General features: G+C 43.3%; 2 protein-coding genes across 6 annotated transcripts in view; one reads left to right on the top strand and one right to left on the bottom strand.

Annotated features, from left to right (window-relative positions):
* The window catches only part of LOC127048267 (uncharacterized), a 426,185-nt gene that overhangs the window by 357,092 nt on the left and 41,253 nt on the right, over positions 1-27,840 (bottom strand). The window lies entirely within an intron of this gene.
* ATP8A1 (ATPase phospholipid transporting 8A1) overlaps positions 1-27,840 on the top strand; it is a 267,561-nt gene that overhangs the window by 93,054 nt on the left and 146,667 nt on the right. For 4 of the 5 annotated variants that reach the window (XM_050947405.1, XM_050947404.1, XM_050947408.1 and 1 more), the window contains 6 exons: positions 1,462-1,550; positions 8,482-8,526; positions 12,654-12,726; positions 18,539-18,644; positions 21,690-21,772; positions 21,948-21,997. In XM_050947405.1, coding sequence (XP_050803362.1) covers positions 1,462-1,550; positions 8,482-8,526; positions 12,654-12,726; positions 18,539-18,644; positions 21,690-21,772; positions 21,948-21,997 — 446 coding nt within the window. The remainder of the gene's footprint in view (positions 1-1,461; positions 1,551-8,481; positions 8,527-12,653; positions 12,727-18,538; positions 18,645-21,689; positions 21,773-21,947; positions 21,998-27,840) is intronic. The other variant, XM_050947406.1, reaches the window with a different exon arrangement.

Raw genomic sequence — 27,840 nt, forward strand, 5'->3', positions numbered from 1 at the left:
TCTGGAGGGAAGTATCTCTAGAGGGCACAGACTTTTCTGCCCATTTCCCCACCCCATTTGTCTCCTCTTCTGTTATTTCCCTTCCAACCTATCCCTGTTCCAGTCCTGTCTCTTCTCTACCCTTGGCTCATTGTCCCAATCCCATTCTCCTCATCTTGCCAGTCTACATCTCCATTCCTCAGGCTTCTTGCCCAGTAAGTCCTTGTCTCAGTCCTCCAGACTCCCTGTCCCAATATCTTCTCCAACTTCTAGTCCCAGTCTCTTTTTGCCCAGACATTCCCAGTTCCTTCCTAGCTCCTTGTTTCCAATCTCCTTGCCCATCCAGTCCCATTTCCACCCCCTTAGGTCCTCATCTGGTTTCTCTCTCTCTCTCCACCTTGAATCTACAGTTGCCTACCACACCCATGTTCCCCATCCCCAGTGGCTCTTTGTCCACTTTTTCCATGGTCTCCTTGTCCAGTCTAAGTGTCCCCATAACTTTTATTCGAGTCTCTTTGCCCAGGCAATCCTAGTTCTCCCACTATACTATGGCTCCATGTCAAAGCTGTTGCCCCAGCCCCCTTGCCTCCTTTTCCCTGCACCACTGCTTCTCAGCCTCCCCACTCCAGCTCCTCATCTGATCTCATTTATCGGCTCCCAGTCTTTCCCTTCCCCCCTTTCTCTTCCTGGTTCCCAGTCTTCTTTCCCAGCAAGTCCCAGTCTTCCCCACCCCTGGCTTCCAGTCCTAGTCTCTCCCTCCCAGCTCCAAGTCCCAGTCTCTCTATCTAGCTAATGCCAGTCTCTCACCCATGCAACTCCCAGTCCAAGCTTCCCTTCTCCACCCCTTGGCTTCTCATCCAAGTTTCTGCTCCTTCCCTCTTCCCAAGCTCCTTATTCCAATCCGTTCCCACATGTCTCTCTCAACAGGTCTGTCTCTTGTCCCTTCTGCATTTGAATCAGGAAGCCTCCTCCTCCACATTGCAGGGACCTAGCAGGCAGTCACTGAGAACACAGGAGAGAGAGATTGGCCTGGCTTTTCTCACACATTTTTAATTGATGCTTTGGGTTTGGAAATAAGCTTCCCTCATAAGCATATTAATACATTAAGTTTAAAGTTTATTTGGAAGCACTGGCCTCTGTCAAACACAAGATACTATACTAGTTACACCATTGATCTCACATGGTAGTGGAATTTCTGCAATCTATGGAGCATAGAACTATGAAGTATACCTCCCTATATTGAATCAAGCCCAGTCTGTACATCCATCTTAATGTCTTGTCTTTTGCAGATATGAAATTTTAGGTATCAAGAATGTATTCATAAGATTTATGTTCTAAGCCAAATATTTTTATAATCAGTAAACTGAGTAAAGTAGTTCATTGCAGAAGAGGCTAAAAGTGTTTAGTATGTTAACAGCTATGAATTACTAGATATAGAAATATCTACTGAGCATAATGTAATGAGTTTTTAAATTCATTTAGGTCAAATACATATTTTCTGACAAAACTGGTACCCTGACTTGCAATGTAATGCAATTTAAGAAGTGCACCATAGCAGGAATTGCTTACGGGTAAGTGTTTGGTTTTTTTATATCAAAGTTGCTTGGTTTAGTTATTTTTATTTACTCCTGGCACTGGATGTAGTTAAGAAAACTCTTTTCATAGCCAGAAGAAAAAGGTTGTTGGTTATGAGGCTGACATTCTTTATCCATTCAGAACATAAAAGAGAGTACCTTTGCTCACAAACAGAAATTAAGATAAAATTTAAGACTGAAGGTTAATTGTTATAGTTACATAAGAGTTTCAGCACATCAGATGTTTAGATGTTAGTCTTATTAATACCTTCATTGATCAATCTTTACTCACAGCTACAGAAAATGACAGTGTTTTGTCCCACATTTTATATTTCACACAGACATGTACTCCTGTGCATGCACACTTGTGTAAATGAACAGTTCAGTATTATCACACTGGATGAACAAGAATTTGAATATCTTTTTGATGTTAGGCTTTGCTATTACGTGAGTCCAAAGATGGATGGATGGGTGAGTGGGTGAGTGTGTTTTAACACAGGTTTGTTATGTGGGTCCAACAAATGCAATGTTTCATTATATTAAAATATATTTTTACAGCTTATTGTAATTAATATCTTTGGCAGTAAATGCAGCAAAGAGTCCTGTGGCACCTTATAGACTAACAGACATATTGGAGCATGAGCTTTCATGGGTGAATACCCACTTCATTGGATCCATGTCAGATGCATTGACAGTAAATGTTTCCCTACTGAAATGATCTTTGAACAACGTGCCTTTTTTGTTGGAATTGCTTTTGCACCCTAAGCTGGTGGGAATGACATGGATGCTGGAACTAGGGGTACTGGATTGCAGCAGCACTCCCTGGTTTCAAGTGGTTTCCATCATACACAAGGTTTACAGTTTTGTTCAATGGCTTTCAGCACCCCCACCATGAAAATTGTTCCAGCACCTGTGGGGAATGACCTCTTTTTTTGGTGTGGTAACTGGGGGATGGGAACTCGGACTTTGCAAAGAGACAGAAGAACAAAATAGCAGCTAAGTTTTAGACTACCAACTTAGCTAATGTCAAGTGCCTAGATCAGTGGTCCCTAACCTTTTCGTCTGGCAGGCGCCAGACGAAGGACTGTGGTGGTGCTGGAGCAGCCGCTGAAATGCCGCCGAATTTTGGTGGCATTTCAGCGATGACGCCGCTTGCAGCTGACAAGCGGCATCATCAAGAGGCATTGCTGCCAAAATGCCACAGAAATTTGGCGGTAACGCCTCTCGATGACGCTGCTTGTCAGCTGCAGGCAGCAACGCCTCTCGATGACGCCGCTTGTCAGCTGCAAGCGGCGTCATCAAGAGGCGTCGCTGCCAAAATGCCACCAAAATTTGGCAGCATTTCGGCGGCTGCTCAACCACCAGCCAGGACACGGGCGCATTTAGATGCCCCGCGTTGGGGACCCCTGGCCTAGATACTCAAGAAGAATAGAGAAAAATGTTTCAAGTGAATATTGCCTCGATGTATTCAGTGTTTGTTATTCAACTTTATATTTAGGGCTGTTAAGTCAGCAGGTGTGGCTGAGTGCAGCATGCTTCAAGCCCGTCCCCCCTCTCACTCCATAGGCCAGGGAAATCTTCAGATGCTCTGTCAAGGTAACCTTTTGGCTCCTCTACACTACCCGCACTCCAGCAGTAGTGTAGAGGAACCAAAAAGTTGCCTTGACAGAGCATCTGAAGATTTCCCTGGCCTATGGAATGAGAGGGGGGGACCAGCCTGAAGCATGCTGCACTCAGCCACACCTGCTACTTAACAGTCCTAGGGCACCATTACAAGCTTAATTAACCCTTAAACCAAATCACCTCCCAGCAGCCAGAAGAATTGGTGAAGATGCAAAATATCTGGGCCTCTAACTTCTTAAGCTTGAAAAGAATAAAACAATGGAGGCCCTATGACTTTAAGGCATTTAAGAGCATCAGTACCTTATTGAAATCTGTGTTCAGCCCGAGCCTTACTGTGGCTTAGTCTGTTCTAGCTGAAGCAGTAACACATAAATGATTCTGTCTCTGTATTTTTCATAAGTGGGGTAGAAGGAGAAACATTTAAGCTTAAACTATAACTTTTTTCTTGAGTCTAATAACATCTAATGTCTTCTCCTCTCTCCAACTGATTTTTGTCTGTAAAGAATAGCTATGGTGGGAGCTGATGCAAATTGCAGAACTTCTGCAAAACAGCTTCTACTTATGAAGTCTGTTTCAAGCAAGGTTAACAAAAGTCTTATAATCCTTATGAATTAGGCTGAATGAATGAAATTTGAGATAAGAAATGAAGGAAAATGGATGACTTAGGAAATTGGTAATCAGATAAAATATCCTTTTAAGTCTGTATCTCTCAGTGACTTTCACATTAAATCTACTCAGCTTCCAAGTTAAAAGGATGTGTTTTCTATCCACCAGATATTCAAACTGAACCAGGAATCTACAAGTTATGACTACACTCTCTACTTATGATCTTTTATACCAGTCCAGACTCTTGGGTTATAGTTTCTTCCAACCAGCAGATGGAGATAATACACTAAAATATGTGATGATGTGATGCTCATTTATGTAGGCCTCTCGTAATCTCTGAGCCTTCAGTTAGAGTCAGCATTTAAAACCAGAAAGGACCACCAGATCATCTAGTATGACCACCTGTATATCACAGGCCACCAACACCACCCAGAAGATACACACTAAACCCAGCAACTGAAATTAGACCAAAGTATTACTACCCACAGGAGACTGGACTATTATGGGCCACAGGCAGAGAGAATAGAGGGGACCAAGGTGCACCAGTGCCTGAGATCCCAACAATGACAGGGAAATGATAAAGTGAGATACACCCAGATAATCCTAGGAAATGGCCCGAACACCCACATGCTGCAGAGGAAGGTTAAAAAAACAAAACCCAAAATCCTTGCCAGTCTCACCTGGGGGAAAATCCCTTCCTGATGCCACATATGGTGATCAGTTATACCCTGAGCATGTGAGCAAACACCAGCCAGCTAATCTTCTGAGAGAGAGTTCTTGGTGCCAGTTCAGAGCCCAGTTGTTTCTGTCTCCAGCAGGTGGAGAACACAAGCAGCCTGCTGCTAGAGGAGAGAAGAAAAAAGTAAACCTTGGAGGCCATAAGGCAGCCCTGTGAAACACTGTGGTGTGCAGCTGCATTGGTGGCACATATGAGGCACTCAGTCTGGTACTCATGAGTACCACATGCATAAGACACTCTGTTGGCAGGTGTCCAGTCTGGCTGACCCCAGTCCAAAACCAAGAGAGGGTAAAGCTCCAACTCTATCTCACATTGTCAGATCTCTCTACCTAATCTGCACGGGCAGCTAAGACTGAGAAGGGGTGAGCAGAGAGAGGTTTCCAGTTAGGAAGTCCTGACAGAGTAGGAAGCCCTATAAAGAACTTCTGTCTCTAGGAACTCATTCAGATGGATGAGTGCCCTGGAACTCTGGCAGCACCTATTCCCAGGATAAGGAAGGGGAATTGAGTACAAGTGTAGACTCAGACCTGTCTCTTCCTCTGACAGATTTATCATCTACTCTGAGTAGGGATAATGCTCCCAGTAAAGGGCTGAGGCAGGGAAGGAAAAGGCCCCATCAAGCCTTTGCAAGCATCCTCAGCACGATCTGCAACTGAAGCTCATCCAGGGTCCAGATTGCTTCTCTGAGATACATAAAAAAATATTTTTAATGAAAAAAAAACTGTTTTGAATTTAAATTTATTTTAATGTAAATCAATTTTTATTCGAATGCTGCTAATTCTTTACATTTGCCAATGTTGTATTCTTAAATTGAAACGTGGATATTTTGTACTTGTTTCTTTAATTTATTAACTGGAATTAGTAGAATTTCAAATTTTACATACAGACTAAGAAGTTTCACGCTGCAGGTGCTCAACTTTGCTTAAAAGGACAAGTCCAGGAGTTCATTAGCATCCTTCTTGTAAGAACAAAACAAACTCGGACACAAAATTAATAAGCAAATAATCTATGCCTCATATGCAGCTGCTTCCACCTTCCATTATATTGAAGTTCATAGAATCATGGAATATCAGGGTTGGAAGGGACCTCAGGAGGTCATCTAGTCCACTCCCTGCTCAAAGCAGGACCAATCCCCAACTGAATCATCCCAGCCAGGGCTTTGTCAAGCCTGACCTTAAAAACCTCTAAGGAAGGAGATTCCACCACCTCCCTAGGTAACCCATTCCAGTGCTTCACCATCCTCCTAGGGAAAAAGTTTTTCCTAATATCCAACCTAAACCTTCCCCCACTGCAACTTGAGACCATTGCTCCTTGTTCTGTCATCTGGTACCACTGAGAACAGTCTAGATCCATCCTCTTTGGAACTCCCTTTCAGGTAATTGAAAGCAGCTATCAAATCCCGCCTCATCCTTCTCTTCTGCAGACTAAGCAATCCTAGTTCCCTCAGCCTCTCCTCATAAGTCATGTGCTCCAGCCCCCTAATAATTTTTGTTGCCCTCCACTGGACTCTTTCCAATTTTTCCACGTCCTTCTTGTAGTGTAGGGCCCAAAACTGGACACACTAGTCCAGATGAGACCTCACCAATGTCAAATAGAGGGGAATGATCACGTCCTTCGATCTGCTGGCAATGCCCCTACTTATACAGCCCAAAATGCCGTTAGCCTTCTTGGCAACAAAGGCACACTGCTGACTCATATCCAACTTCTCTTCCACTGTAACCCCCAGGTCATTTTCTGCAGAACTGCTACCTCACCACTCGGTCCCTAGTCTGTAGCAGTGCATGGGATTCTTCCATCCTAAGTGCAGGACTTTGTGCTTGTCCTTGTTGAACTTCATCAGAATTCTTTTGGCCGAAGTCAAGAAAGTTCAAATGCTTTTACCAGGCTATACTCCTCCATCAATTTGCAGTTCAAAGTTGATGAGACTTTTGCTCTTAAATCACTTTGAATCTTTAGAAAATTTCTTCCCGGCATGCCTAAATGTGGTTTTAGGAACCTAACTTTAGGCTTCTGTTTTTGAAAATTTTGTCCTGTGTGTATGTAAAAGAAGTTCACAATAACTTTATTAATGTGATTAAAGTAAATAACTGTTAATTGTTAACACTGAAGTAGTTTTATTTTGAAGTAAGAAAGATTTTGTATCACTAAGAAGATTGTAGTAAAAATATAATCTTAACTTCTGATTCTGTAAACGCTTATGTATTTGCTTAGTTTTAAGCACATGAGAGAGTCCCATTTACTTCAATGGGACTATTTATGTGAGTAAAAAGTATGTGCCTGGTTAAGTGTTTGCAGGATCATAATTTTAGATGTTCAATTTTTATTTTATTTTATTTTTATTTATGTTTTATTTGTTTTGGCCTATAAAAATTTTGTAAATTCAAATATGATACCCAAGAGTAGTGGAAAAAAACAACCAACTAAACAGCATTTACAATTTAGTTTGTTATAAATTTTAAAGTTACAACAGCACACACATTCATAATAGCTATTCATAGCTCAGCCTGATTTAAATCAATCTTTTTTTTTTAAATCGGTGATTTAAATTACCTTGATATAAATTGATCCCTGTTGCCTCCCAATGCCCATGCATCCCCCTTTCATGAGACATGCACATCTCTAACAGAGCTTCTCCTTTGGGGAGATTCACTCTCCATCAGGGAGCAGAAAGCCAAATAATACAGGGACAGCTCAGAGAGCAGCATCCCTGAGAATTCTGTCTCTTGATTGCTTTCCCCTTTCAGAGCAGATTTCATGAGGGGGTGGGCAGAGAAATAAAACTGCTCCATCTCTGCAACTCTTTTAAAGTACATTACTAATTATATAGTAAATAAGTTTTCACCTGTGCCATAAATGGGTGAATTCCTTCATAACCTGTAATCAGTTGTGATGTTCAACATTTTCAGAATGCTCTGCAGTACAAATGTCTTTAATTACAAATATTTTCAAAATGTGTGCTTTCATGATGTAATGTACATTCAGAACTGCTTAGTGTAAACCAGTTTGCAAGCTTAGGAGCAGATCCTCCTCTGGTATGCCTCTACCCTGATATAACGCGACCCGATATAACACGAATTCGGATATAACACAGTAAAGCAGAGCTCCAGGGGGGATGGGCTGCGCGCTCTGGTGGATCAAAGCAAGTTCAATATAACGTCGTTTCACCTATAATACGGTAAGATGTTTTGGCTCCCGAGGATAACGTTATTTCAGGGTAGAGATGTATAAATTATCATAGCTCCACTGGCTTCAGTGAAGGTATGACAGTTTACACCAGCTGAAGATCATCCCCTTAGTTTCTGTTTTGACCTAGTTACATTTTTGTATTTATATAAGTGTCTTGGCATCTGTTGAATTAATATGTTTAATACATCTTATCCTGTAGGAAACCTCTATGGTTCTCTGATTTTAGATTTTCTGTTTTGTTTTGTTTTTTAAACACAGTAATGGGCTGATCTGGGAATGGGTGAAGGGGCTGGGAATAGGCGAGAGGATAGATTGCTCGATGATTACCTGTTCTGTTCATTCCCTCTGGGGCACCTGGCACTGGCCACTGTCTGAAGACAGGATACTGGGTTAGATGGACCTTTGGTCTGACCCTGTATGGCCATTCTTATGTTCTTATCTGAAGCCCAATGAAATCAATGGGAATCTTCCATTGACTTAAATAGGCATTGGATCCGGCAGTTTGTTGGATGCCAGTCCATGAGGATAAACCAAGGATGAATTAACTTAGCCTGATTGCATATTATAGAGCCCCAACATACATTTAATATTTTATTGCAACACTTTGTTTCCTGATATTTTGGCACTAACAGTTCTTCTGAGGTACTCTAAAACTTTTTCCCTTTTAGTAACTCATTTCCTTCATTAATTTTTCTTTTATGTGATCTGATTTTTTTAGCCTTTCTGTGACTATACTTTCCTTCTATTTCTATCCTTCCTTTGCTTTTTGTGCAGCCATTGTCCTGAGCCTGAGGATTATAGTAGTTCTTCAGATGATTGGTAAGCATTAAAGATAATTTAGTATCTGTTTTGTTTAAAATTCATGATTTAGTATTGTGTAAGCTGTGATATTTTAAAAATGCAAAGTTTAGAAATAATGTGAACTGGTGTTCAAACTCATACATGCAGACTGAATTTTAGATGATTTTTACTGAGTCAATATTTGCTATTACTAAATTATTCCTAATCCCGAAAGTAAAAGGGGGCCTAAAACCCATTCTGAACCTGCAGTGCCTCAACAAATATCTCAAGAAGTTGAAGTTTCACATGGTTTCCCTGGCCTCCATCATTCTCTCCCTGGATCCCGGAGGCTGGTATGCTGCCCTCGACTTGAAGGACGCATACTTTCATATCTCCATCTTCCAAGGGCACAGACAGTTCCTCCGTTTGATGGTGGTCTGGAGCCATTTCCAATTCATGGCGCTGTGCTTTGGTCTCTCGTCAGCCCCGAGAATGTTCACGAAATGCATGGTGCCAGTAGACACTTACTTGAGGCGTCGAGGGGTCCAGGTCTATCAGTATCTTCACGATTGGTTCATCAAGAGCAGATTTTGGGATCAAGTACAAAGGAGCCTTGACCTGGGACGTTTCACCGGCCACGACCTAGGCCTCTTAATAAACTAAAATAAAACAACCCTAATACTGGGGCAACAGATTAAGTTCATAGGGGCAGTCCTCAACTCCATGTGGGCCAGAGCCTTCCTTCTAGAGGCATGTTTCCAAGTCATGTTGGACCTGATCTCTCATGTAAGGGGCCACCTGCTCACCACCACTCTCACCTGCCTGAGGTTGTTAGGCACCATATGGTAGCGCATTCTCAAGTTGTCTGTCATGCCCAGCTTCATCTCCAGCCTCTGCAAGTGTGGTTGGTGTCGGTTTACATCCTCAATAGGCACAATCTAGACCGGTAGTCAGAGTGCCAGATCACATATGGTTGTCTCTGGAATGGTGGTTGGACCCCGGATCAGTGTTGGAGGGACTTCTCTTCTCAGTCCCGACCCCGTCCCTGACACTAGTCTTCGATGCCTTGGACCTGGGCTGTGGAGCCCACCGGGGCGAGCTCAGCATGCACGACCGCTGGTCATGGGATGATTTCTCTCTTCACATAAATGTCAGAGAGTTCAAAGAGGTTCGCTTGGCCTGCCAGGCTTTTCTGCCCCACCTGGAGGGCAAGTGGTACAGGTCCTGACAGACAATACTGCCACGATGTTTACATCAACAAGCAGGGCGGAGCCAGATCTTCAGCTCTTTGCCGAGAAGCTCTCCATCTCTGGGACTTCTGTGTGCAACATGCCATTCATCTGGTGGCTGCACACCTTCCCGGGGCCAGGAACATGTTAGCAGATTGTCTTAACAGGACCTTCTCTTCTCACCATGAGTGGTTGCTCCATCCGGAGATGGTCAGTGTGATCTTCCAAAGATGGGGAAATCTGCGGGTGGACTTGTTTGTGTCCTGTCAGAACAGCAAACTCCACATGTTCTGCTCAATTCAGGGGATAGACAGGGGCTCCCTGTCAGATGCCTTTTTGCTCCCATGGCCGGGGGCTCTGATGTATGACTTCCCAGCAGTGCCCTTAATTTACAGAGCCCATGTGAAGATCAAACAGCACAAGGCAAAGGTAATCCTGATAGCCCCGGTTTGGCCTTGCCAGTGCTGGTTTGGCACGCTGCCGGACCTTTTGGTGGCTGCCCCGCTGCAGCTGCCTCTCTAGCTGGATCTGCTGTCCCAGAACCGCAACAGTCTCCTGCAACCATACTTGGCAGCATTGCACCTGACTGCCTGGCTGCATGTGGATGGACAGGAGTGCTCAGCTCATGTCCAGTAGTTTTTGTTGGGTAGTAGCCCTCCACCAGAGTAACCTGCCTGGCCAAATGGAAAAGGTTCAAGTGCTGTGCCTCAAACTAGGGCATCTGGCCCGAACGGGCCTCACTGCAGGCAATCTTGGACTATCTTCTGCATCTCAAGCTCTGGGTCCTGTCTCTGTCATTGATTAAGATCCACTTGGTTGCTATTTCGGCCTTCCACCTTCTGTCCCAGGGCAGATTGGTCTTTGTTCATGACATGACTGTTGGTTTTTGAAAGGTCTGGAGTGACTCTCCCCCACGTCTGGGACCCCAAGATTGCTGCATATGGCCCGTCCACTGGTGGGCTACAAGACAGTTTGTTTACACCAACCGTCTGTAGGCATGGCTGCCTGCAGCTCCCAGTGGGATGGTTTGCCATTCCTGGCCAATGGGAGCTGCAGGAAGTGGTGTGGGCCACAGAGACGTGCTGGCTGCCGCTTCCTGCAGCTCCCATTGTCCAGGACCGGCAAACCACGGCCACTTGAAGCTGCCGGCTGCCATGCCTGCAGACGGTCAATGTAAACAAAATGTCTCACAGCCTGCCAGCGGATTACCCTGACTAGCCACGTGCAGGCTGCTAGTTGCCCACCGCTGCTCTGTGTGGAAGATGGGTGACCACCTAGTAAGTTAGGCATAAATGTTTTCTCTGAATTGCCTTTGTTTTGAATAAACAGCTTTATGAAAGCTGGCCGGTCACCAAATAACCCTGTCATAGCCACTAAGAGACCAGAACTGCAAGTGCTGAATTGAAGTCAGATCTGCTGAGGTGATCACAGTGAATTGCAGGAAACTGCAGCCTAAGACCCCAGTCTGGAGGGAGCAAATTGCAGGATTGCCCAAGAAAGAGACATGAAACCTAAGTGGAGTATCCTTGAGAAGGCTGTTGTCAGTTGGCGTATGTGTGTCTGTTTTTTCTCTCCATGTGCTGTACTAGCCCAGCAGATAGCTGATTCAGTCAGCAGACCTTGGTATACTATCCAGAAGCACCACAGACTTGGTTCAGTGGAGAAGGCACTTGGCCAGGTTTATTGCTGACAAAGCACATTATTACTACCCCAGGGACTCTACAGAGACACTAATACACACAAGCCCCTGAGAATGAACCAGCTCAGTCAGCATCAGGATTTTTTGCTGTCCCCTAGGCCAGACGAAGATGGTTCTTCTGTTTTTGTAAGTTCTTGTAACCCCTCTTTTATACACCAATGCAAACAAGTTGTATATTACCCTTCTGACGTGGTTAGTTACCACCCTGCACCTTGTGCCTGTTGGCTTGAACAAAACATCTCCATCCATTATCCTGTCGTCCTGACGTTATCTTCATGAAGGGTCAGTGCATCCATATGCCCTCTATGGGGAGTGTGTTTATATCATAACATGTATCCTGGTGTTTTTGTACAACCCTTCTGGAATATGTTTAAGTGAATACCTAGTGCCTAGTACTCTTTAGGAGTGCCTGTATTTTAGCAATGCCAGCCATGTTTTTGCCAAGTTCATGTACTGGCCAGTGAACTTGCAAGTCAGTGTTTGCTTTGTAGTAGGGCCTGACTTTTGCTTATAGCCTGACTTCTGTTCAGGTCTCAGGCCTTATACCACGCCACAGGCTTCAGCCTCTTTTCTCTTCTACAGAGATTATAACGGTTAGAGGGGACACATTCGAGAACTCTGGCATATTATAAGTGTATTGTAATGGTGGTATCATTTGGAAATTTGTGTATGATGAACAAAACTCTAATACAAATGCTGTATTTTTAGCATTTTTTTTAGCTTATGCTGGACACTCACAAATGATTTATTATTAAAAGTAAATATAGTATAATCTAACTTACAAAAATAAATAATGGGGCCTCATCCTGCCATCTACTCAGTGTGGGCAAACCCCTGCACCTATACAGAGTCCCTGTAACTTCAGTGGGACTCCACCTGGGCATATGGGGCCTCCTGTGGAGAACAGAGTGCAGGATTGGGATCTATAATTTTATTTGGGATTAATTTTTACTGTGTCCCTGTTGCAGCATCCAGGGAAGCCAGTGGCCAAACTCTTAGTGGCTTCTGTGTTGTAATTTTATATATCAAGAGAATTGTTCAGATTTCAAAGTCATCCAACAAATATTGGGTTCAGTTCAGTTACTCTGTGTATGTGTACATTTGTCCGTTAACATTATAATATCATGGTTAGAAATAAAAATGTTTGGCTTTAGTGTGTGGCCATTGGTGATTTTCAAATGAATGATTAAGAAAATACTAATGATTCTCTTCTTACTTCTCTACTTCATTTTTCTTAGTCAGGGCTCACAGACTGGAGAAGAGAAACCATTTAGTGATCCATCACTGCTGGAGAATCTCCAAAGCAATCATGTAAGTGATATAGGAGAAAAAAAATCTGTTATTTTACAAGATGAAAAGAATGATTTCAATAAAACAAAATGAGAGTATCCTTTAAAGGAAATTAAATGTTGTACTTATAGGAAACCCACCTATATTCTGTGTAAATAGTAGCCCAGCTTTCCATTCATGATAAAGTTTTGTACTTGTTGGCCATGGAAATTTGTTCTTTGAGATGTCTTGTACACATATTTATTCCATTGTTCGTGAGTGTGTGCCCAGTGTATTCAAGTTGGAGACTTCTGGTGAGAAGTACCCATTGGAGTGGTGCACCTTCAGTGACCTCCTGCCTCCAAACAAAGATATAAAGGGTATGGTCATTCTGTCCCATTCTCAGTTCCTTCTTACTGCCCATAACAAAAGTTAGAGGTCCTAGTGGTGCCTTGTGCTCACTGTTTTTCTAGTGCTTATCAGCAGCCTTTCTTGTGTAAATAGTTAAATGTTAGCATAGTCATTGTTACTTAGGACTTGCCTACACAGAGACTTAGTGCGTAACAAACTGGGATGTGAATCTACAGTGCACTAGCTCAACACACGCTAACTGGCCATGTAGAACCTGCTACCGCACAATAGGGTCTTGGCTACACTTACATTTTATGGTGCTCTGACTTGCTGGCTCAGGGGGGTGAAAAATCACCCCTGAAAAATCACCCCCCTGAGCGCAGCAAGTCAGAGTGCTTTACAGCGCTAGTGTAAACAGGCTCAGAGCGCAGAGAGCTAATCCCCTCGTGGAGGTAGATTACCAGGAGTGCTGGGAGAGCTCTCTCCCAGCACTCGTGCACAACCACGCTTGCACTTCAGAGCGCTGCCATGGGAGTGCTTTAAAGTTTCCAGTGTAGCCACGCCCTAAAAGGTCTGTAGTGTGCGACCTCAAAGCACACTGTGGCACTTTTAGAGTGCAGTAGCAGGGTGAACATGGCTAGTTAGTTCATGGCAAGCTAATGCGTTGTAGAGTCACACTCTGGCTTACCCTGAACTAAAGGTATGTCTACACAAGTGTTGGAAGATGTAAATTCCAGTTCGAGGAGATATTCGTAGACTAACTTGGATGGAACTAGCACTCTTAACAATAGAAGCATAGCCACTTCCACTGCCGCAGCAAAGGGGCTAGACACCTTAAGTCTGTACCAGAGCAGCTAGCCCGTGCTGTCACTTTTGCTGTCATGTCTGCACTTGTGTTTTTAGCATGCTAGCTTGATCAGAGATAGCATGGATATGTCTCCTCAAACTGGAATTTACACCTTCCAGTTCTAGTTTAGACATACCCTAAGACTCCATGTAGGTAAGCCGTTAGTTATTTATTCTTAGTTTTTATAGCATTTCTTTTGTTCTCCTCTTAGGATACTATTTATTTTTGTTTGGCTCCTGGAGTGATATTCTTTTGGGTCTTGAGGGTAGCAGTCCTCCCTGCCTTATGATACTTGGAGGGAGAGATGATACATACATTTTCTTCAGTAGTACAATGTCATAACATTTCCTCCCAGATCTGGACCTTAGCGTCCAAAATATGGGTGTTAGCATGAAAACCTCCAAGCTTAGTTACCAGCTTGGACCTGGTATCGCTGCCACCAGCTAGGAATTATACAGTGCCTAGCTCACTGTGGTCTCCCCAAAACCTTCCCTGGGGGACCCCCAGACTCAGAAGCCTTGAGTCTTACAACAAAGGGAAATAACCCCCTCCCCTTGTTTCCTTGTTACCTCCTCCCAGGCTCCCCTCCCTGGACGACCCTAGGAGATTCCCTGCTTCCAGTCCTGGAAACACAAGTACCGAGAGATCTAATCTCTCTTCCTCCTCATCCAGAGGGTATGCAAAGTCAGGCTTAGTAAATCTAACACAAAGAGATTTTCCCCCTGACTTCTTCCTCCCACCAATTCCCTGGTGAGCTGCAGACTCAATTCCCTGAAGTCCCCACTAAAGAAAAACTCCAACAGGTCTTAAAAAGAAAGCTTTATATAAAAAGAAAGAAAAAGGACATTAAAAATAGTCTCTGTATTAAGGTGACAATATACAAGGTCAATTGCTTAAGAAAAAAAGTGAATAAACAGCCTTATTCCAAAAGAATACAATTTCACACATTCCAGCAACTACACACATGTAAATACAGAAAAACAAGATAAACCTATTGCCTTACTATCCTTGTACTTACAACTTGGAAACAGAAGATTAGAAAACCTGGAGATAGAAAAATCACTCTCAGAGCCGAGAGGGCACAGACCCAAGACAAAGAACAAAGAACTCACACCCAAAACTTCCCTCCACCCAGATTTGAAAAAGTCTTGTTTCCTGATTGGTCCTCTGGTCAGGTGTTTGGTTCCCTGTCTTAACCCTTTACAGGTAAAAGAACATTAACCCTTAGCTATCTGTTTATGACAACAACTCATGGACTTTTAAAGTTAACCACATGCTCAAGTGTTCTGTTGATCAGTTCTTATAACAGAAACGAGTTAATATGTGCCTCTTTCCTAGAGGAATTCAAGGCTCTGAATCTAAGAAGGACAGGAGTCATCCCATTTTGAAAGTGAAACTGAAGAGGTTTCTGAGATTGGTGACTTACCATATAGTTATACCAGGGGTCAGGAAGCTTTCAGAAGTGGTGTGCCGAATCTTCATTTATTCATTTTAATTTAAGATTTCGCATGCCAGTAATACATTTTAACATTTTTAGAAGGTCTCTTTCAATAAGTCTATAATATATAATTAAACTATTGATGTATATAAAGTAAATAAGGTTTTTAAAATGTTTAAGAAGCTTCATTTAAAATTTAAATTAAAATGCAGAGCCCCCTGGACCAGTGTCCAGGACCTGGGCAGTGAGAGTGCCACTAAAAATCAGTTTGCATGCCGCCTTTCGCATGCGTGCCATAGGTTGCCTACCCCTGAGTGATACCATTCCTTCTTCGATACTATTTCTTGAATTGTCATTTTGTCAGTATTTTATCATTCTATACAGTATAGGGGGAATTGCTGTTTTTACAGCTGAAGTGCCTCACTTTTAGTAGAGTTCTGTGTTTCTCGTTTGTAGTAGTACAAGAATCTTCCCTAAGTAACTTTCAGTAGTGGCAATTCCACGTCTTAGGAATTCTTTTGGGAAATGATTGTTTTTGGCAAGTGTTTCGGGATCTCTAAAATTGGTGATTTGCTGTTCTCAATTTGAAGTGCTTTGAGATCTACAGATGAACTATATAAGTGCTTAGTAAAAAAAATGAATTATTTTTGTTTAGACTGTCACACTAAAAGCCATCTGACTGACTTTGCTTCAATCTGCCCTTTGTGTGCGATTGGGTACAAGTTTCAATAGAAAATGCAGCAGCTATTTCTTTAAAGTGTTCAAGAAAGGTGTTGAGTTGACTGAGCTGGAACCTGAAATCATATGTACACAGAAAAAGTACAGCATGGGCAGTGATAGTGCCACAGTAAAATAAAAACTATTGTGTGCAGATAATATTAAAAGAAAATTCATTTCACAATACATGTTAACCATTCACGCATTACTGAATAAAACATTGGCATGGTATAATTCCCCACTCTGAACCTTAGCGTCTAAGAGATGGGGTACCAGCATGAATTCCTCTAAGCTTGATTACCAGCTTAGGACCTGTAGCGCTTCCACCAACCAGGAATTCCAGCGCCTGGTACACTCTGGTCCCCCCAAAACCTTGCCTGGGGAACCGCAAGACCCAGACCCTCTGGATCTTAACACAAGGAAAGAAAACTTTTTCCCCCACCGTTGCCTCTCCCAGGCTTCCCCTCCCTGGGTTACCCTGGAAGATCACTGTGATTCAAACTCCTTGAATCTTAAAACTGAGAGGAAAATCCACCTTCCCCCCTCCTTCTCTCTCCCCCTCCCAAACTCTCCCTGAGAGAGAAAGTAATCCTAACACAGAGAGAAATTAGCCTCTCTCTCCCCCTTCCCTCCTTTCTCCCCACCAATTCCCTGGTGAATGCAGACCCCGTCCCTGGGGTCTCACACCAGATTAAAAAAAACAATCAGGTTCTTAAACAAGAAACTTTCAATTAAAGAGAGAAAAACAGTAAAAATTATCTTTGTAAATTTAAAATGGAATAGGTACAGGGTCTTTTAGCTATAGACACTAGGAATACCCTCCCAGCCTAAGTATACAAGTACAAATTAAAATCCTTTCAGCAAAATACAAATTTGAACTCCTCCCAGCCAAATACATATTTGAACTCCTTCCAACCAAATATACATTTGCAAATAAAGAAAATAAACATAAGCCTAACTCGCTTTATCTACCTAGTACACACTATTCTGAACTTATAAGAAGAGCCTGTATCAGAGAGATTGGAGAGAAACCTGGTTGCATGTCTGGTCCCTCTGAGCCCCCAGAGTGAACAACAACCAAAACTGACAGCACACACAGAAACTTCCCTCCCTCAAGATTTGAAAGTATCCTGTCCCCTGATTGGTCCTCTGTTCAGGGGACAGCCTGGCTGACTGATCTTGTTAACCCTTTACAGGCAAAAGAGATATGAAGTACTTCTGTTCCATTAACTCTTAACTATCCGTTTATGACAAACATTTTAGGATGTAATTCAATTTTTGTCTAGTTACATGATTTATGTACATTTCCAGTTGAGGTGTTAATTGATGTTAATGTTTTAGTACTTGACACTAAGTGTTCGAATTTCAAGCCCCATCTTCAGAATATGGAGACATTCAAGTGTCTCAACAAAACATTTGCATGAATTTTGTTAATGTGGGAAAAACAACTTATTTTTTACTAGTCTTGTTCTGAGAAATGGCTGAAACATTTTTGCAGAAAATTTCCAAAATAAATCAGTCTGAATTAGACATGGAATGGATAGGCAAAATTATAAACAACTGATCACAGTGTTGCATTATGGAAAGTATTGGTGTCACAGGGTTCACACTTTGCTATGGCAACTCCTCCTGCCTACTCTGGGAATTAGCTCTTTTCAGGTCTGACATCATCTTCTGTTGCTCGTGCGTCCTGCCATCCCTCTCTCTTTCTCTCTCTCTCCCTGACTTAAGTTGCTCTCTCTTCGTGACTTGGCCCTTCAGATAGGTCACTATGTGTTTTTCCTACTTCTGAGGTATCATAGTTTTTTCCATACAAACTGTCTCAGGTAGTCTTCCCATTCACTGCCCAGATGGTACCACTTCCCAGGTGGCTGGTAGGAGGACCCAAGCCCGTCCTCCAGTCCGGGTTCCAGTTCAGGGACCCTCTCATCAGCAGCCAAAGTTTGCAGTGTCTTAAGCCTTGCTGCCATTTCCCTGAGCCTTTTCCTGCACCCCCTCCTTTTGTGATGTACAGAGTGGCTACTGGCTCCCTTACTGCAGCCCCTTTCCCTTTCTGCTGTCAGCTTCCTGGCTTTATACTAGCCCTGTCTGTTCCTTCTCAGCTGGAGTCCATCTTCATTCAGGGGTTACTGAGGTTACCTAATTTCTTTCCTCCTATCCAGTTAATTGGCCCCTTCTCAGCCTCATTGACCTCTTCTAGGCTAGTGTGAGGTGAACACCCCACTACACTTGAGCAGCCTTAACTACAGGCATCAATATCTGCACCAACTATACAAAAGGAAAGCATAGCAGCAATTGGAAGGTATTGAAGCAAATCAAGTGAATGTTGAAAATGGTTTATGTATAATGTCATCAACCAAAATAATGTGGAAATTTTGAAAATGCATATTCTTGTAATCAGGAAAGGAGATTTTCCCCTGAATTAATATTTGCCAGTAAGTACTAACACATTTTAATAGTGCACAGATTAATTGTTACTTTTTACCCTATTTTTGAACTAGCCAACTGCACCTATAATTTGCGAGTTTCTAACAATGATGGCAGTGTGTCATACAGCTGTTCCAGAAAGAGAAGGTGATAAGATTATATATCAAGCAGCATCTCCAGGTAAAAGCTAAATAATTATATATAAATTGTAAAATGTTCAATCCACTCAACAAGAATGTTAATTCCGAACTTGATGAATACCCCTTCGTCTATACCTTGCCCAGAAATTTAAATATATGTGTAAAAGCAGTGATATTTAAGATGTCTCGTGCATTTTTATTTCTATAAAAGACACTCTTTTAGTTGTTTTCCAATCCATGTCTTAGAGAGGATTTGTAGATGTCACATAGAGTTTATCTACATTGCAACACCTAAACTGCTGTGCTGTGAAAAGTTGAATGGGTTAAGTAATACAAATAAAATTCAAAGGCATATGTTCAGTTAGACAAGCTAACACCCCTGTTTATGGCTCTCTCTGATGCTTCATGCTAATAAAGTATCACAAAAGAAAATCACACAATCACACAATTATGTAGTAATCATCAGGAAGGAAAATGAAACCTCTTAAGACAACAATTCTGATGATAAGCCCAAAACATCAACACAGAACAAGAAAAGACAATATTTAAAACACCAGTAAACCACACTTCGTACATTTTTTCAAATAGATTCTTGCAAAAATCAGTATGAACATTTTGTATGGCAAAGTTTTTAATGAAATATATTTGTTATTTATTTGTATTAAAACAGTGCTTAGGCCCAACGGTCAGATTTGAGGTCCCATTTTTCTAGGCCTCATATAGGCATCATTTTCTGATTCATTGTGATGTAATGAAGAACATGTGATATGTATATAGTCTTATTACTCAGTTACCTGTGTAGTATCTTACACACTGTGCTATTATGGCTCTTTAAATAGGCGCTAGTCTTGAAGCAGAAGACTGACATTTCTATCACAGTGCTATCAGGGCCGGCGCTTCCATTGAGGCGAACTAGGCAATCGGCTAGGGTGCCAGGATTTTCAGGGGGCGGCATTTTGCCGGGAGGGGGGCGGCAGGCAGCTCTGGTGGACCTGCCGCAGTCATGCTGCGGAGGGTCCGTTGGTCCGCGGCTCCGGTGGACCTCCCGTAGGCACCACTGCGGCAGCTCCACCGGAGCCATTGACCAATGGACCCTCCACAGAAATGGCTGTGGCAGCTCCACTGGAGCCGCGGGAGCGGCGCGTGGGGTGGCGGAATGGCCGTGCGCCTAGGGTGCGAAAAACTCTAGCACCAGTCCTGAGTGCTATGGCTCATCAGCTTGAGCAGCGGAAGAGCGACTCATTGAGTCAACAGTATAACGCTGTTACAAAAAAAAAGCGAACATCCTTCTGGGATATATTAGCAGGAGTGTTGTAAACAAGACATGAGAAGTAATTCTTCAACTCTACTCACACAGTGGAGTATTGTGTCCACTTCTGGGCGCCACATTTCAGGAAGGCTGTGGACAAATTGGTGAGAGTCCAGAGAAGAGCGACAAAAATGATTAAAGGTCTAGAAAACATGACCTATGAGGGAAGATTGAAAACATTGGGTTTGTTTAGTCTGGAGAAGAGAAGACTGAGAGTGAACATAACAGTTTTCAAGTGTGTGAAAGGTTGTTACAAGGAGGAGGAAGAAATTGTTTTTCTTAACCTCTGAGGATAGGAGAAGAAACAATGGGCTTAAATTGCAGCAAGGGAAGTTTAGGTTGGACATTAGGAAAAATTTCCGAACTGTCAAGGTGGTTAGGCGCTGGAATAAATTGCCTAGGGAGGTTGTGGAATATCCATCTATTGGGAATTTTTAAGAGCAGGTTAGACAAACACCTGTCAGGAATGGTCTAGGTAATACTTAGCCCTGCCATGAGTGCAGGGGACTGGACTAGCTAACCTCTCGAGGTCCCTTCCAGTTCTGTGATTCTATGTTTCAGTGATATGTACACTGAAGTTAAAAGTTAAAATGAATTAAATTAACAATAGGTAATGAGGTGGCTCACTTCCAGATACAGTGTAGACATACCTTTAGACACCAGGGTAACATTTTCAGCTATGACTTTGGTTATTATTTCTCTATGGAGGTTGTTCTTTCAACCTAAAGGAAAATAATTCCCCTATGAAATGAAAATCTTCTCCTGTGCTGCCTCTGATGTGTTGTGTTGCCTCCTTTGAAGCAGTGCAACAGTTAATGGATCAGCTTCTAAGATGTACCTAGCAAAAAGTAGTTTCATGTTTTTCAGTGGGCCTTCTAAGAGGCAAGAGGACTCCAGCACAGGTAGACTGGTAGTGTCAATTTCTTGTATGAAACTAAAACACCAAAAGGGGACAACTTTCCAGAGAATGCGAGAATATTAGAGAAGTTTAGAAATATTGACTATGAGCTACTTCAGTTTTATAAATGTAAATGAATAATAATACTTCCACTCCTTATATAGTAGTAAGGAATGGGATCACAGAATTGCAGCATTATCCCAATGTTAGATTTAAATTTCAGTAAAGCAAATTTTGGGGAAAACAAGAAATTTAGTGAGTAGGGTTCGGTGGAGGAAAGTTTTCAAATACAGTAAGAAATCTTGAAAAGCACTATAATTAAGAAGGCACAGACTACAGATCCTCTGAAAAGAAGATGACCATTAATAGGAATTGGCCAGTGTGATGCCAGTAGAGGCTACTCAAATATGTGAGAAAAAGAGAAAATGGGAAACTCAAATGGGAAACTTGGAAGGCACCTAAACAAGAATTTTTAGAGTCAGTTGTGGTTTGAGGAGGAAAAAATAAGTGTCAGAAAAGCAAAAAAAATTAATGCTAGTCAAAGGTAATAAGGGATTCTACAAATATAGAAAATGAGAAAGAAAGGGAGGAAAGTACAGTAGGACTGCTTTTAAATGAGTGTAATTTACAATGACTCAGAAATAGCTGAGATCCTGAACTTTTTTCAAGAATAACAAAGAAAATTTGAGCAGTGAGGAATTATTTATTTATTGATGAGGAGCAGGTAAAAGAATAATTGGAAAATTTGAACAGGTACATATCTGCCTGTCTCTGTGTTGTTTATCCTACAATATTTAAAAGGTATTTAAAACTTGAAAATTCTTTTTCTTGATAGTTTCTCAATCTATAAAAAAACAATGGAAATTGGTTTGTTGCAGATGAAGGAGCATTGGTCAGAGCAGCCAAACAACTTCATTTTGTATTCACTGGAAGGACACCTGACTCGGTAATTATAGACTCCGTAAGTACATAAAAATTATGTTGCTATTTATTATTAATATTTTGGCATTGATATTAAATAGTTTACATATTTAATACAATTTAGTCCAGTAGGTTTATGCCAAAAAGTAGTTCCTAGTCTTTTTTTTTTTTTGGTTAAAGCTTAAATCTCACTAATAAAAATGTCTTTTTTCCAGCTTGGCCATGAGGAAAGATATGAATTGCTAAATGTGCTGGAATTTACAAGGTAAAGCAAAATAAGCATTTGACATGTTTTGTTTTATATTTTTTAAAGTGTCATTTTGGTGCATATATACTCTGCTGAATTTTTCTTTTATGGATAAAATAGTGGGTTTAGTATAGAGATAGCATAGGTTCAGACTTGAAAAAGACTGAAGGTTTTGTACTTTATTTGGAAACTTTATAATATATACTGTGCTTTAGCTCTATAGTATGTATTCTCACATTACAGGCGGAGCATGTAGCAATACTTATAGATAAGGAGGTTGTAGTCGCCTTTACATTGTAAAAGGTCATATTCAGAGGAATAGAGTTTTATAAAACTTCTCCCTTCCCAGCTTAAATTTGACACTTTTGTTTTCATTTTGGAAATAAATTTTCTTGGAACTTTGAGGAAAAATTTGTAGAAATAGAAAAAGAGTGGAAAAATACACATTTTTTTAAATTATTTTCTTTTCTTTTTTAAGCTCTATCACCTCAGAGTGATAAAAAAGCTTGAAATTTGACAAGGACATTGTCCCCTGCTGCAATTTTTATTCTTGTGGTACACTGAAAAGTGGTTTTAATTTGGCTGAGTTATGATTTTTTTTAAAGTACTTCATGCAAAGCACAATGGCCCAAATTTGTAAAGGTATTTAGGTATTGCTGTGCTCAATATTGTGATGCCTAACTGTTTTTAGGAGATAAATCTCATTTTCAAAAGCGATTTAGGTACTGGAGTTCAGGCTTCTAAGTGTCTAAATCGCTTTTGAAAATGAGAGTTAGGTCCTAACTGCATTACAGTGCTGAATGCAGCAACTCCTAAATACCTTTAAAAATCTGGTCACTGTCTTTTTGTAAACTGATGGTATACCATTGTTCCACTGATAGTGTGTATATAAAATAAATAGAATTTTCCATTCAGTAGGTGATCTCTCAATGTTCCGCTGGAGTTGTGTATGTGTGAATTAGGAAGCTAGGTGCAATTTTATTTGTAAAGTGTATCTGTATATGGAATATGCTATGTGAAAGTACATGTTGAAGGACTCAGGATATAAAACCCTTTCCTCATTGAGGAACTGTTTTTACAAAGGCTTAAGCATGTGCTTAACTTAAATCATGTGAATTGTCTGGTTGTTTGCCCTGGCACAGTGAGGTGAGGAGGAGTTTTATAAGTGGATGAAGCATTATAATGACCTCAGACAGACCTGAAGGAAAAAGAGAAAGGAGAGAGAGATACATACTCATACCGGTACATTGAGGACTTGCACTGGAGAGAGTTATGATTGATTTGATTAAGGAGAAGGACCACAGAGGGTGGAACTCAAGTGTGACTTTGGAGGCCAGGAATGGTGAAAAGACCAAAGGAGGTGTCAGGGAAAGTTACCTCTAAGAAGAGGAGGAGGATTGCAGGGAAGGGAATTGGAGAAGAATGAGGCCTAACGAAGTGAAGACCAGAGAAGAATGCATAGAAAACTAGTGGGAGGTGAAACAGGGACACTGAAAAAGATGAAAAGTTACAAAATGTAGCTGACTGGAGCATAGGTGAGGAAAGAAACGAAATGACTGAGCAAGTTACTTCATCCTCTATTGATTCTATATATAACCTTCATTTCTGTTGTGAGAAGTTAATAGGTATGTGGCAAGAAGTGCCTTTGCAGCTCGCTTGACAGTTATAGCAGTGTGCCATATTTATATAGAATGGGAGTACAGGTTTCCCTTCTTTTTTTCCTGTTCATCTTTACCTGTTTTACAGACTTTATAAATATTTTTAAACCTTCTGAATTGCCAAGAATGGTTATTAGATACCACTTGTACTTTTTGGATAAATGAAAACTACTTACCTGTGAATCTTATTTTCTGAGGAAATAAGTTACAGTAGCGTAGCACGCACGCACCCACCCACTTAACTCAGAATTCAGAGTTTTGTTCTTTAATATTTGCTTAGACTTACTGGAGGGCACTAGGGGTCACTATTATTCCACAGCAGAAGTGCAAAATGTTCCCTGTTGGATCCAACAACTTCAGAATTTTGAGCTATGAGCCTTCCCAACATTTCTGTGAGAGGAGCATGCATCCTAAGAGAAATATTCTATTACAACTTTATACTTTCTGAGAACAAGAATTAAGATACTGTAAGTGGCTTTGTTTTCTTGAAAAATAGGCAGCTGATCCTATGTAGATATAACTTTTGCAACCCCTTGCTGCCTTCCAGCATAAGCTGAATAAAGGGTTATGTTTGACCTCTGTTCAGGTACAACAGACTGCCACACCAAACATCCACAACTAATAGTTTGAAAGGGAAAGTCGGTAACAAGGTATGTAGAAAAGGGCCGGTTGAGGAAGGCACAGTTAAAGTTACAGGACATAGTTTTGAGTGCGAAAATTGTGCTAATCATAAGATATATGCCTATGAGTAGAAAAGAAGTGGTCATATACTATTAGGAAGCATAAGTTTTTATTATATTATTCAGTGCTATGGATGTGATTTTCAGCCCTACCAGTGTATGAATATTTGAATGGCTGTGGACCTAAGTCTGTTCCGATTAGCTTCCTCTGATGGGGATCATTGGTAATCCACAATACCATGATGTGATTCAGTCACCCCTGGAGCAACAGATTTTTGTGGCGCATCTGAAGTCCTGCTGGCTTAGTCCTTTGTCTCTTGTGGTAGACACATGCTTTCAGTGTAAAATATTCCAGGATTCTTCTGCCTTTATTGTGCAATGCTATTCTAATTTTTACAACATTGTCAGAGGCCACAAAACCAAGTGACAGTGAGGGGGCATCAGCTGCTCCTCTGTGACATTTTTCAGTTGTTCCAAGGTATTTTTAATGCATGTTTCTTCAGTCACAAGTGCACAGCAAGGCATGTTATCAAATGAGTGAGTTGCCACTAATGCTGACAATGTGAAGCAATGGATATATATTCAGTGCTTTAACCACTGGCCCACATGTCCATACAGTTGAGTTTGGAAACAGCCCTCAGCTTTCAAAAGCACTCTCCCTCCACATGATAAAGCACACACTTCCATCAGTAAACTAATAGAACAGTATATGATAAAACAGTTTCAGAAAGAAAAGACAGTGTTATACACCTCTACCCCACTATAACGTGGTTGTGCGGAGCCAAAAATCCCTACTGCATTATAGCTGAAACCCCGTTATATCAGGGTGGGGGTGGCAGGGCTCTGGTGGTGATTTAAAGAGCTCCGGGCTCCAGCTACTGCGAGGAGCCCCAGGCCCTATAAATCGCCGGTGGAGCCCCGCTGCCGCAGCCTTGGGGTAGCGACAGCAGGGCTCCAGCAGTGATTTAAAGGGCCCGGGGCTGCCTGCAGCAGCCGGAGCCCCAAACCCTTTAAATAGCTGGCAAGCTCTGCTGCTGCAGCCCCGGCATAGCAGCAGCAGGGCTACAGCTGTGATTTATAGGGCCCAGGGCTCCCCGCAGCAGCCGGAGCCTCGGACCCTTTAAAGCCGCCGGAGCCCCGCTGCTACCGCGCTATATGCGAACCCGTGTTATATCGGGTCGCGTTATAGTGGGGTAGAAGTGTATCTGAAAACAGTGTCCCAGTCAGAATACTCCCAGCTTAGCTCTCTTATTAAAGGCTTTGCTCCTGTGCTCATTGAAGTCAGTCGCAAAGCTCCAATTGACTTGGTTGATGCAGGATCAAGACCAAAGAACAAGATGCATGTCCCCCTTCTGTGAGAGATTGGGCAAAGTGTATGGTTACAGACTCCATGAGTAGTATGGTATGGCGCCTGATATATACCCCTGCTGGCCCGCCCGCTCCTCAGTTCCTTCTTACCGCCCGTGTCGGTCGTTGGATCTGTGGAGCATGGCTAGCCGTTCTCCACCTCCCTAGCGTTTCACTCTTCTACAGTAATATAATTCTGTAATTATAGTAATAGTTGTAGTTATAAAGTTAGTCAAGTGTAGTTGTAAATAGTTATACAGAGGATTAGGGGTTCGCCCCTTTTCCTCCCCGCGGTGCCGGGGCCCATGCCCGGTTCACCCAGCTTTAAGCCTTGTGCGGCCTGTCATCGGCCGATGCCCACAGGAGATCTGCACGACTCCTGCCTGAGGTGCCTAGGCGAGTCCCACCTTGTGGACAAGTGCCGGATCTGCAAGGCGTTCAAGCCCCGAACGAAGAAGGAGCGGGACAGTCGCCTCAAGCAGATCCTGATGGAGGCAGCACTGACTCCCCCACCATCGGCACTGACTCTGGCACAGGGGCCAAGTGTCGCCTCCGCTCCGGACCGCCCGGCGCTGGCAAAGGTTTCAACTTCCCGCTCGGCACCGGCCCGGCACCCTAGCCGGCACCGCTCCCTCTCCCCGAGGAGCAAGAAGCACAGGGCTCCTGCGGTGCCTACAACTGCACTGCAATCTGAGCGTGCCTCCAAACTGACCGCCCGGCACCGTCATCCGCCGTGGCACCGAGCGTCGTCGCACCGTCGACTCCGGCTCCTCAGGGACCGTTGAGTCCGGTGCATCTCAGCTCCCCAGTGAGAACAGCGGTTGAGCTTGTCGCGCCCTCCACGCCGGAGACCTTCTCTGTTGCACGCGACCTCATCGCCCTGACAGAGCCCGAGCTGCCCCAACCCCCGGCACCGCCGGTGCGGGTTCTCCAATCGATGGGCACCGTTCAAGATCCCAATCGCCGTCGTATTACTCTCGGCACCAGTCTAGATTGCGGCACCGACGTTCCTACCGCAGCTGATCCCGGCACGGCAGCGTACGGCACCGGTCGACCTCCCGGCACCGAGCTGGTATCAGGTCCCGGTCCAGATCGAGGTACCGCCATGACTTCCGGTACCGCTCGCCGGCACCACGCAGCGACGTCAGGATGCGCAGAGGCCTGACGCAGTCATCGATGGCTCCTCCATGGCCTTCAAGGCACTCGTCCTATTCTTCCCGTATGGACAGCGCCTCTTACGGGGGTTCGGATGTGCAGGCCCGCCCGGACCAGGGACCACCACAATGGTCCTTTTGGACGCCCTGGGCATACCACCAAGCCCAGGGCAAACCTTCGGGCCCTGCTCGCTCCGGCCAATTGGAGCATCGTGCACCAGAGGCCACAGTCAGCCGGCCTCCCCCCTCAGGTATGGAAGAAGACCCTACGGATCCCCTGGCGCAGCAAGATGCTCGGGAAGTGGAGGTCCCTTTGGACGAGGCTTCCGTTCAGGAACCACTCCTCCCTGGGGTGTCTTCTTCCTCGTCCCCAGATGAGGCGGTAGCAGGCACATCTTCATCAGGGCCCCCGCCAATTGATCTCCGGGCACATCAGGACCTTCTGAGGCGAGTTGCCCAGAACATAAACCTTCCTGTTGAGGAAGTCCCGGGGTGGAGGACCCGGTGGTAAGCATCCTCTCTGCAGAGGCACCGACCAGGGTAGCCCTCCCCTTCATCAAGTCGATCCAGGCGAAGGCGGGCACCATCTGGCAGTCTCCGGCCTCCATTCCACCCACTCCCCGCGGAGTGGAAAGGAAATATATGGTACCATCCAAGGGGTATGAGTACCTTTATGTACACCCCGCTCCCTGCTCCTTGGTGGTACAATCAGTCAATGAGCGGGAATGCCACGGCCAACAAGCTCCTGCGCCAAAATCCAGGGAAGCCAGGCGCATGGACTTGCTGGGCCGCAAGGTTTATTCCGCGGGAGGCCTTCAGCTCCATGTGGCGAACCAGCAAGCCCTCCTGAGCCATTACAGCCACAACACCTGGGAGGCTGTCGGCAAATTTATGGAGCTGCTTCCCCAGGACTCACGCCAGGAATTTTCATCTCTCCTGGAAAAGGGCAGGAGGGTCGCCAGGACCTCGCTACAAGCGTCCTTAGATGCCGCAGATTCGGCAGCAAGAACACTGGCATCGGG

Source organism: Gopherus flavomarginatus, chromosome 3 (genome assembly GCF_025201925.1).
Source record: "Gopherus flavomarginatus isolate rGopFla2 chromosome 3, rGopFla2.mat.asm, whole genome shotgun sequence".
Taxonomy (NCBI): Eukaryota; Metazoa; Chordata; order Testudines; family Testudinidae; genus Gopherus; species Gopherus flavomarginatus.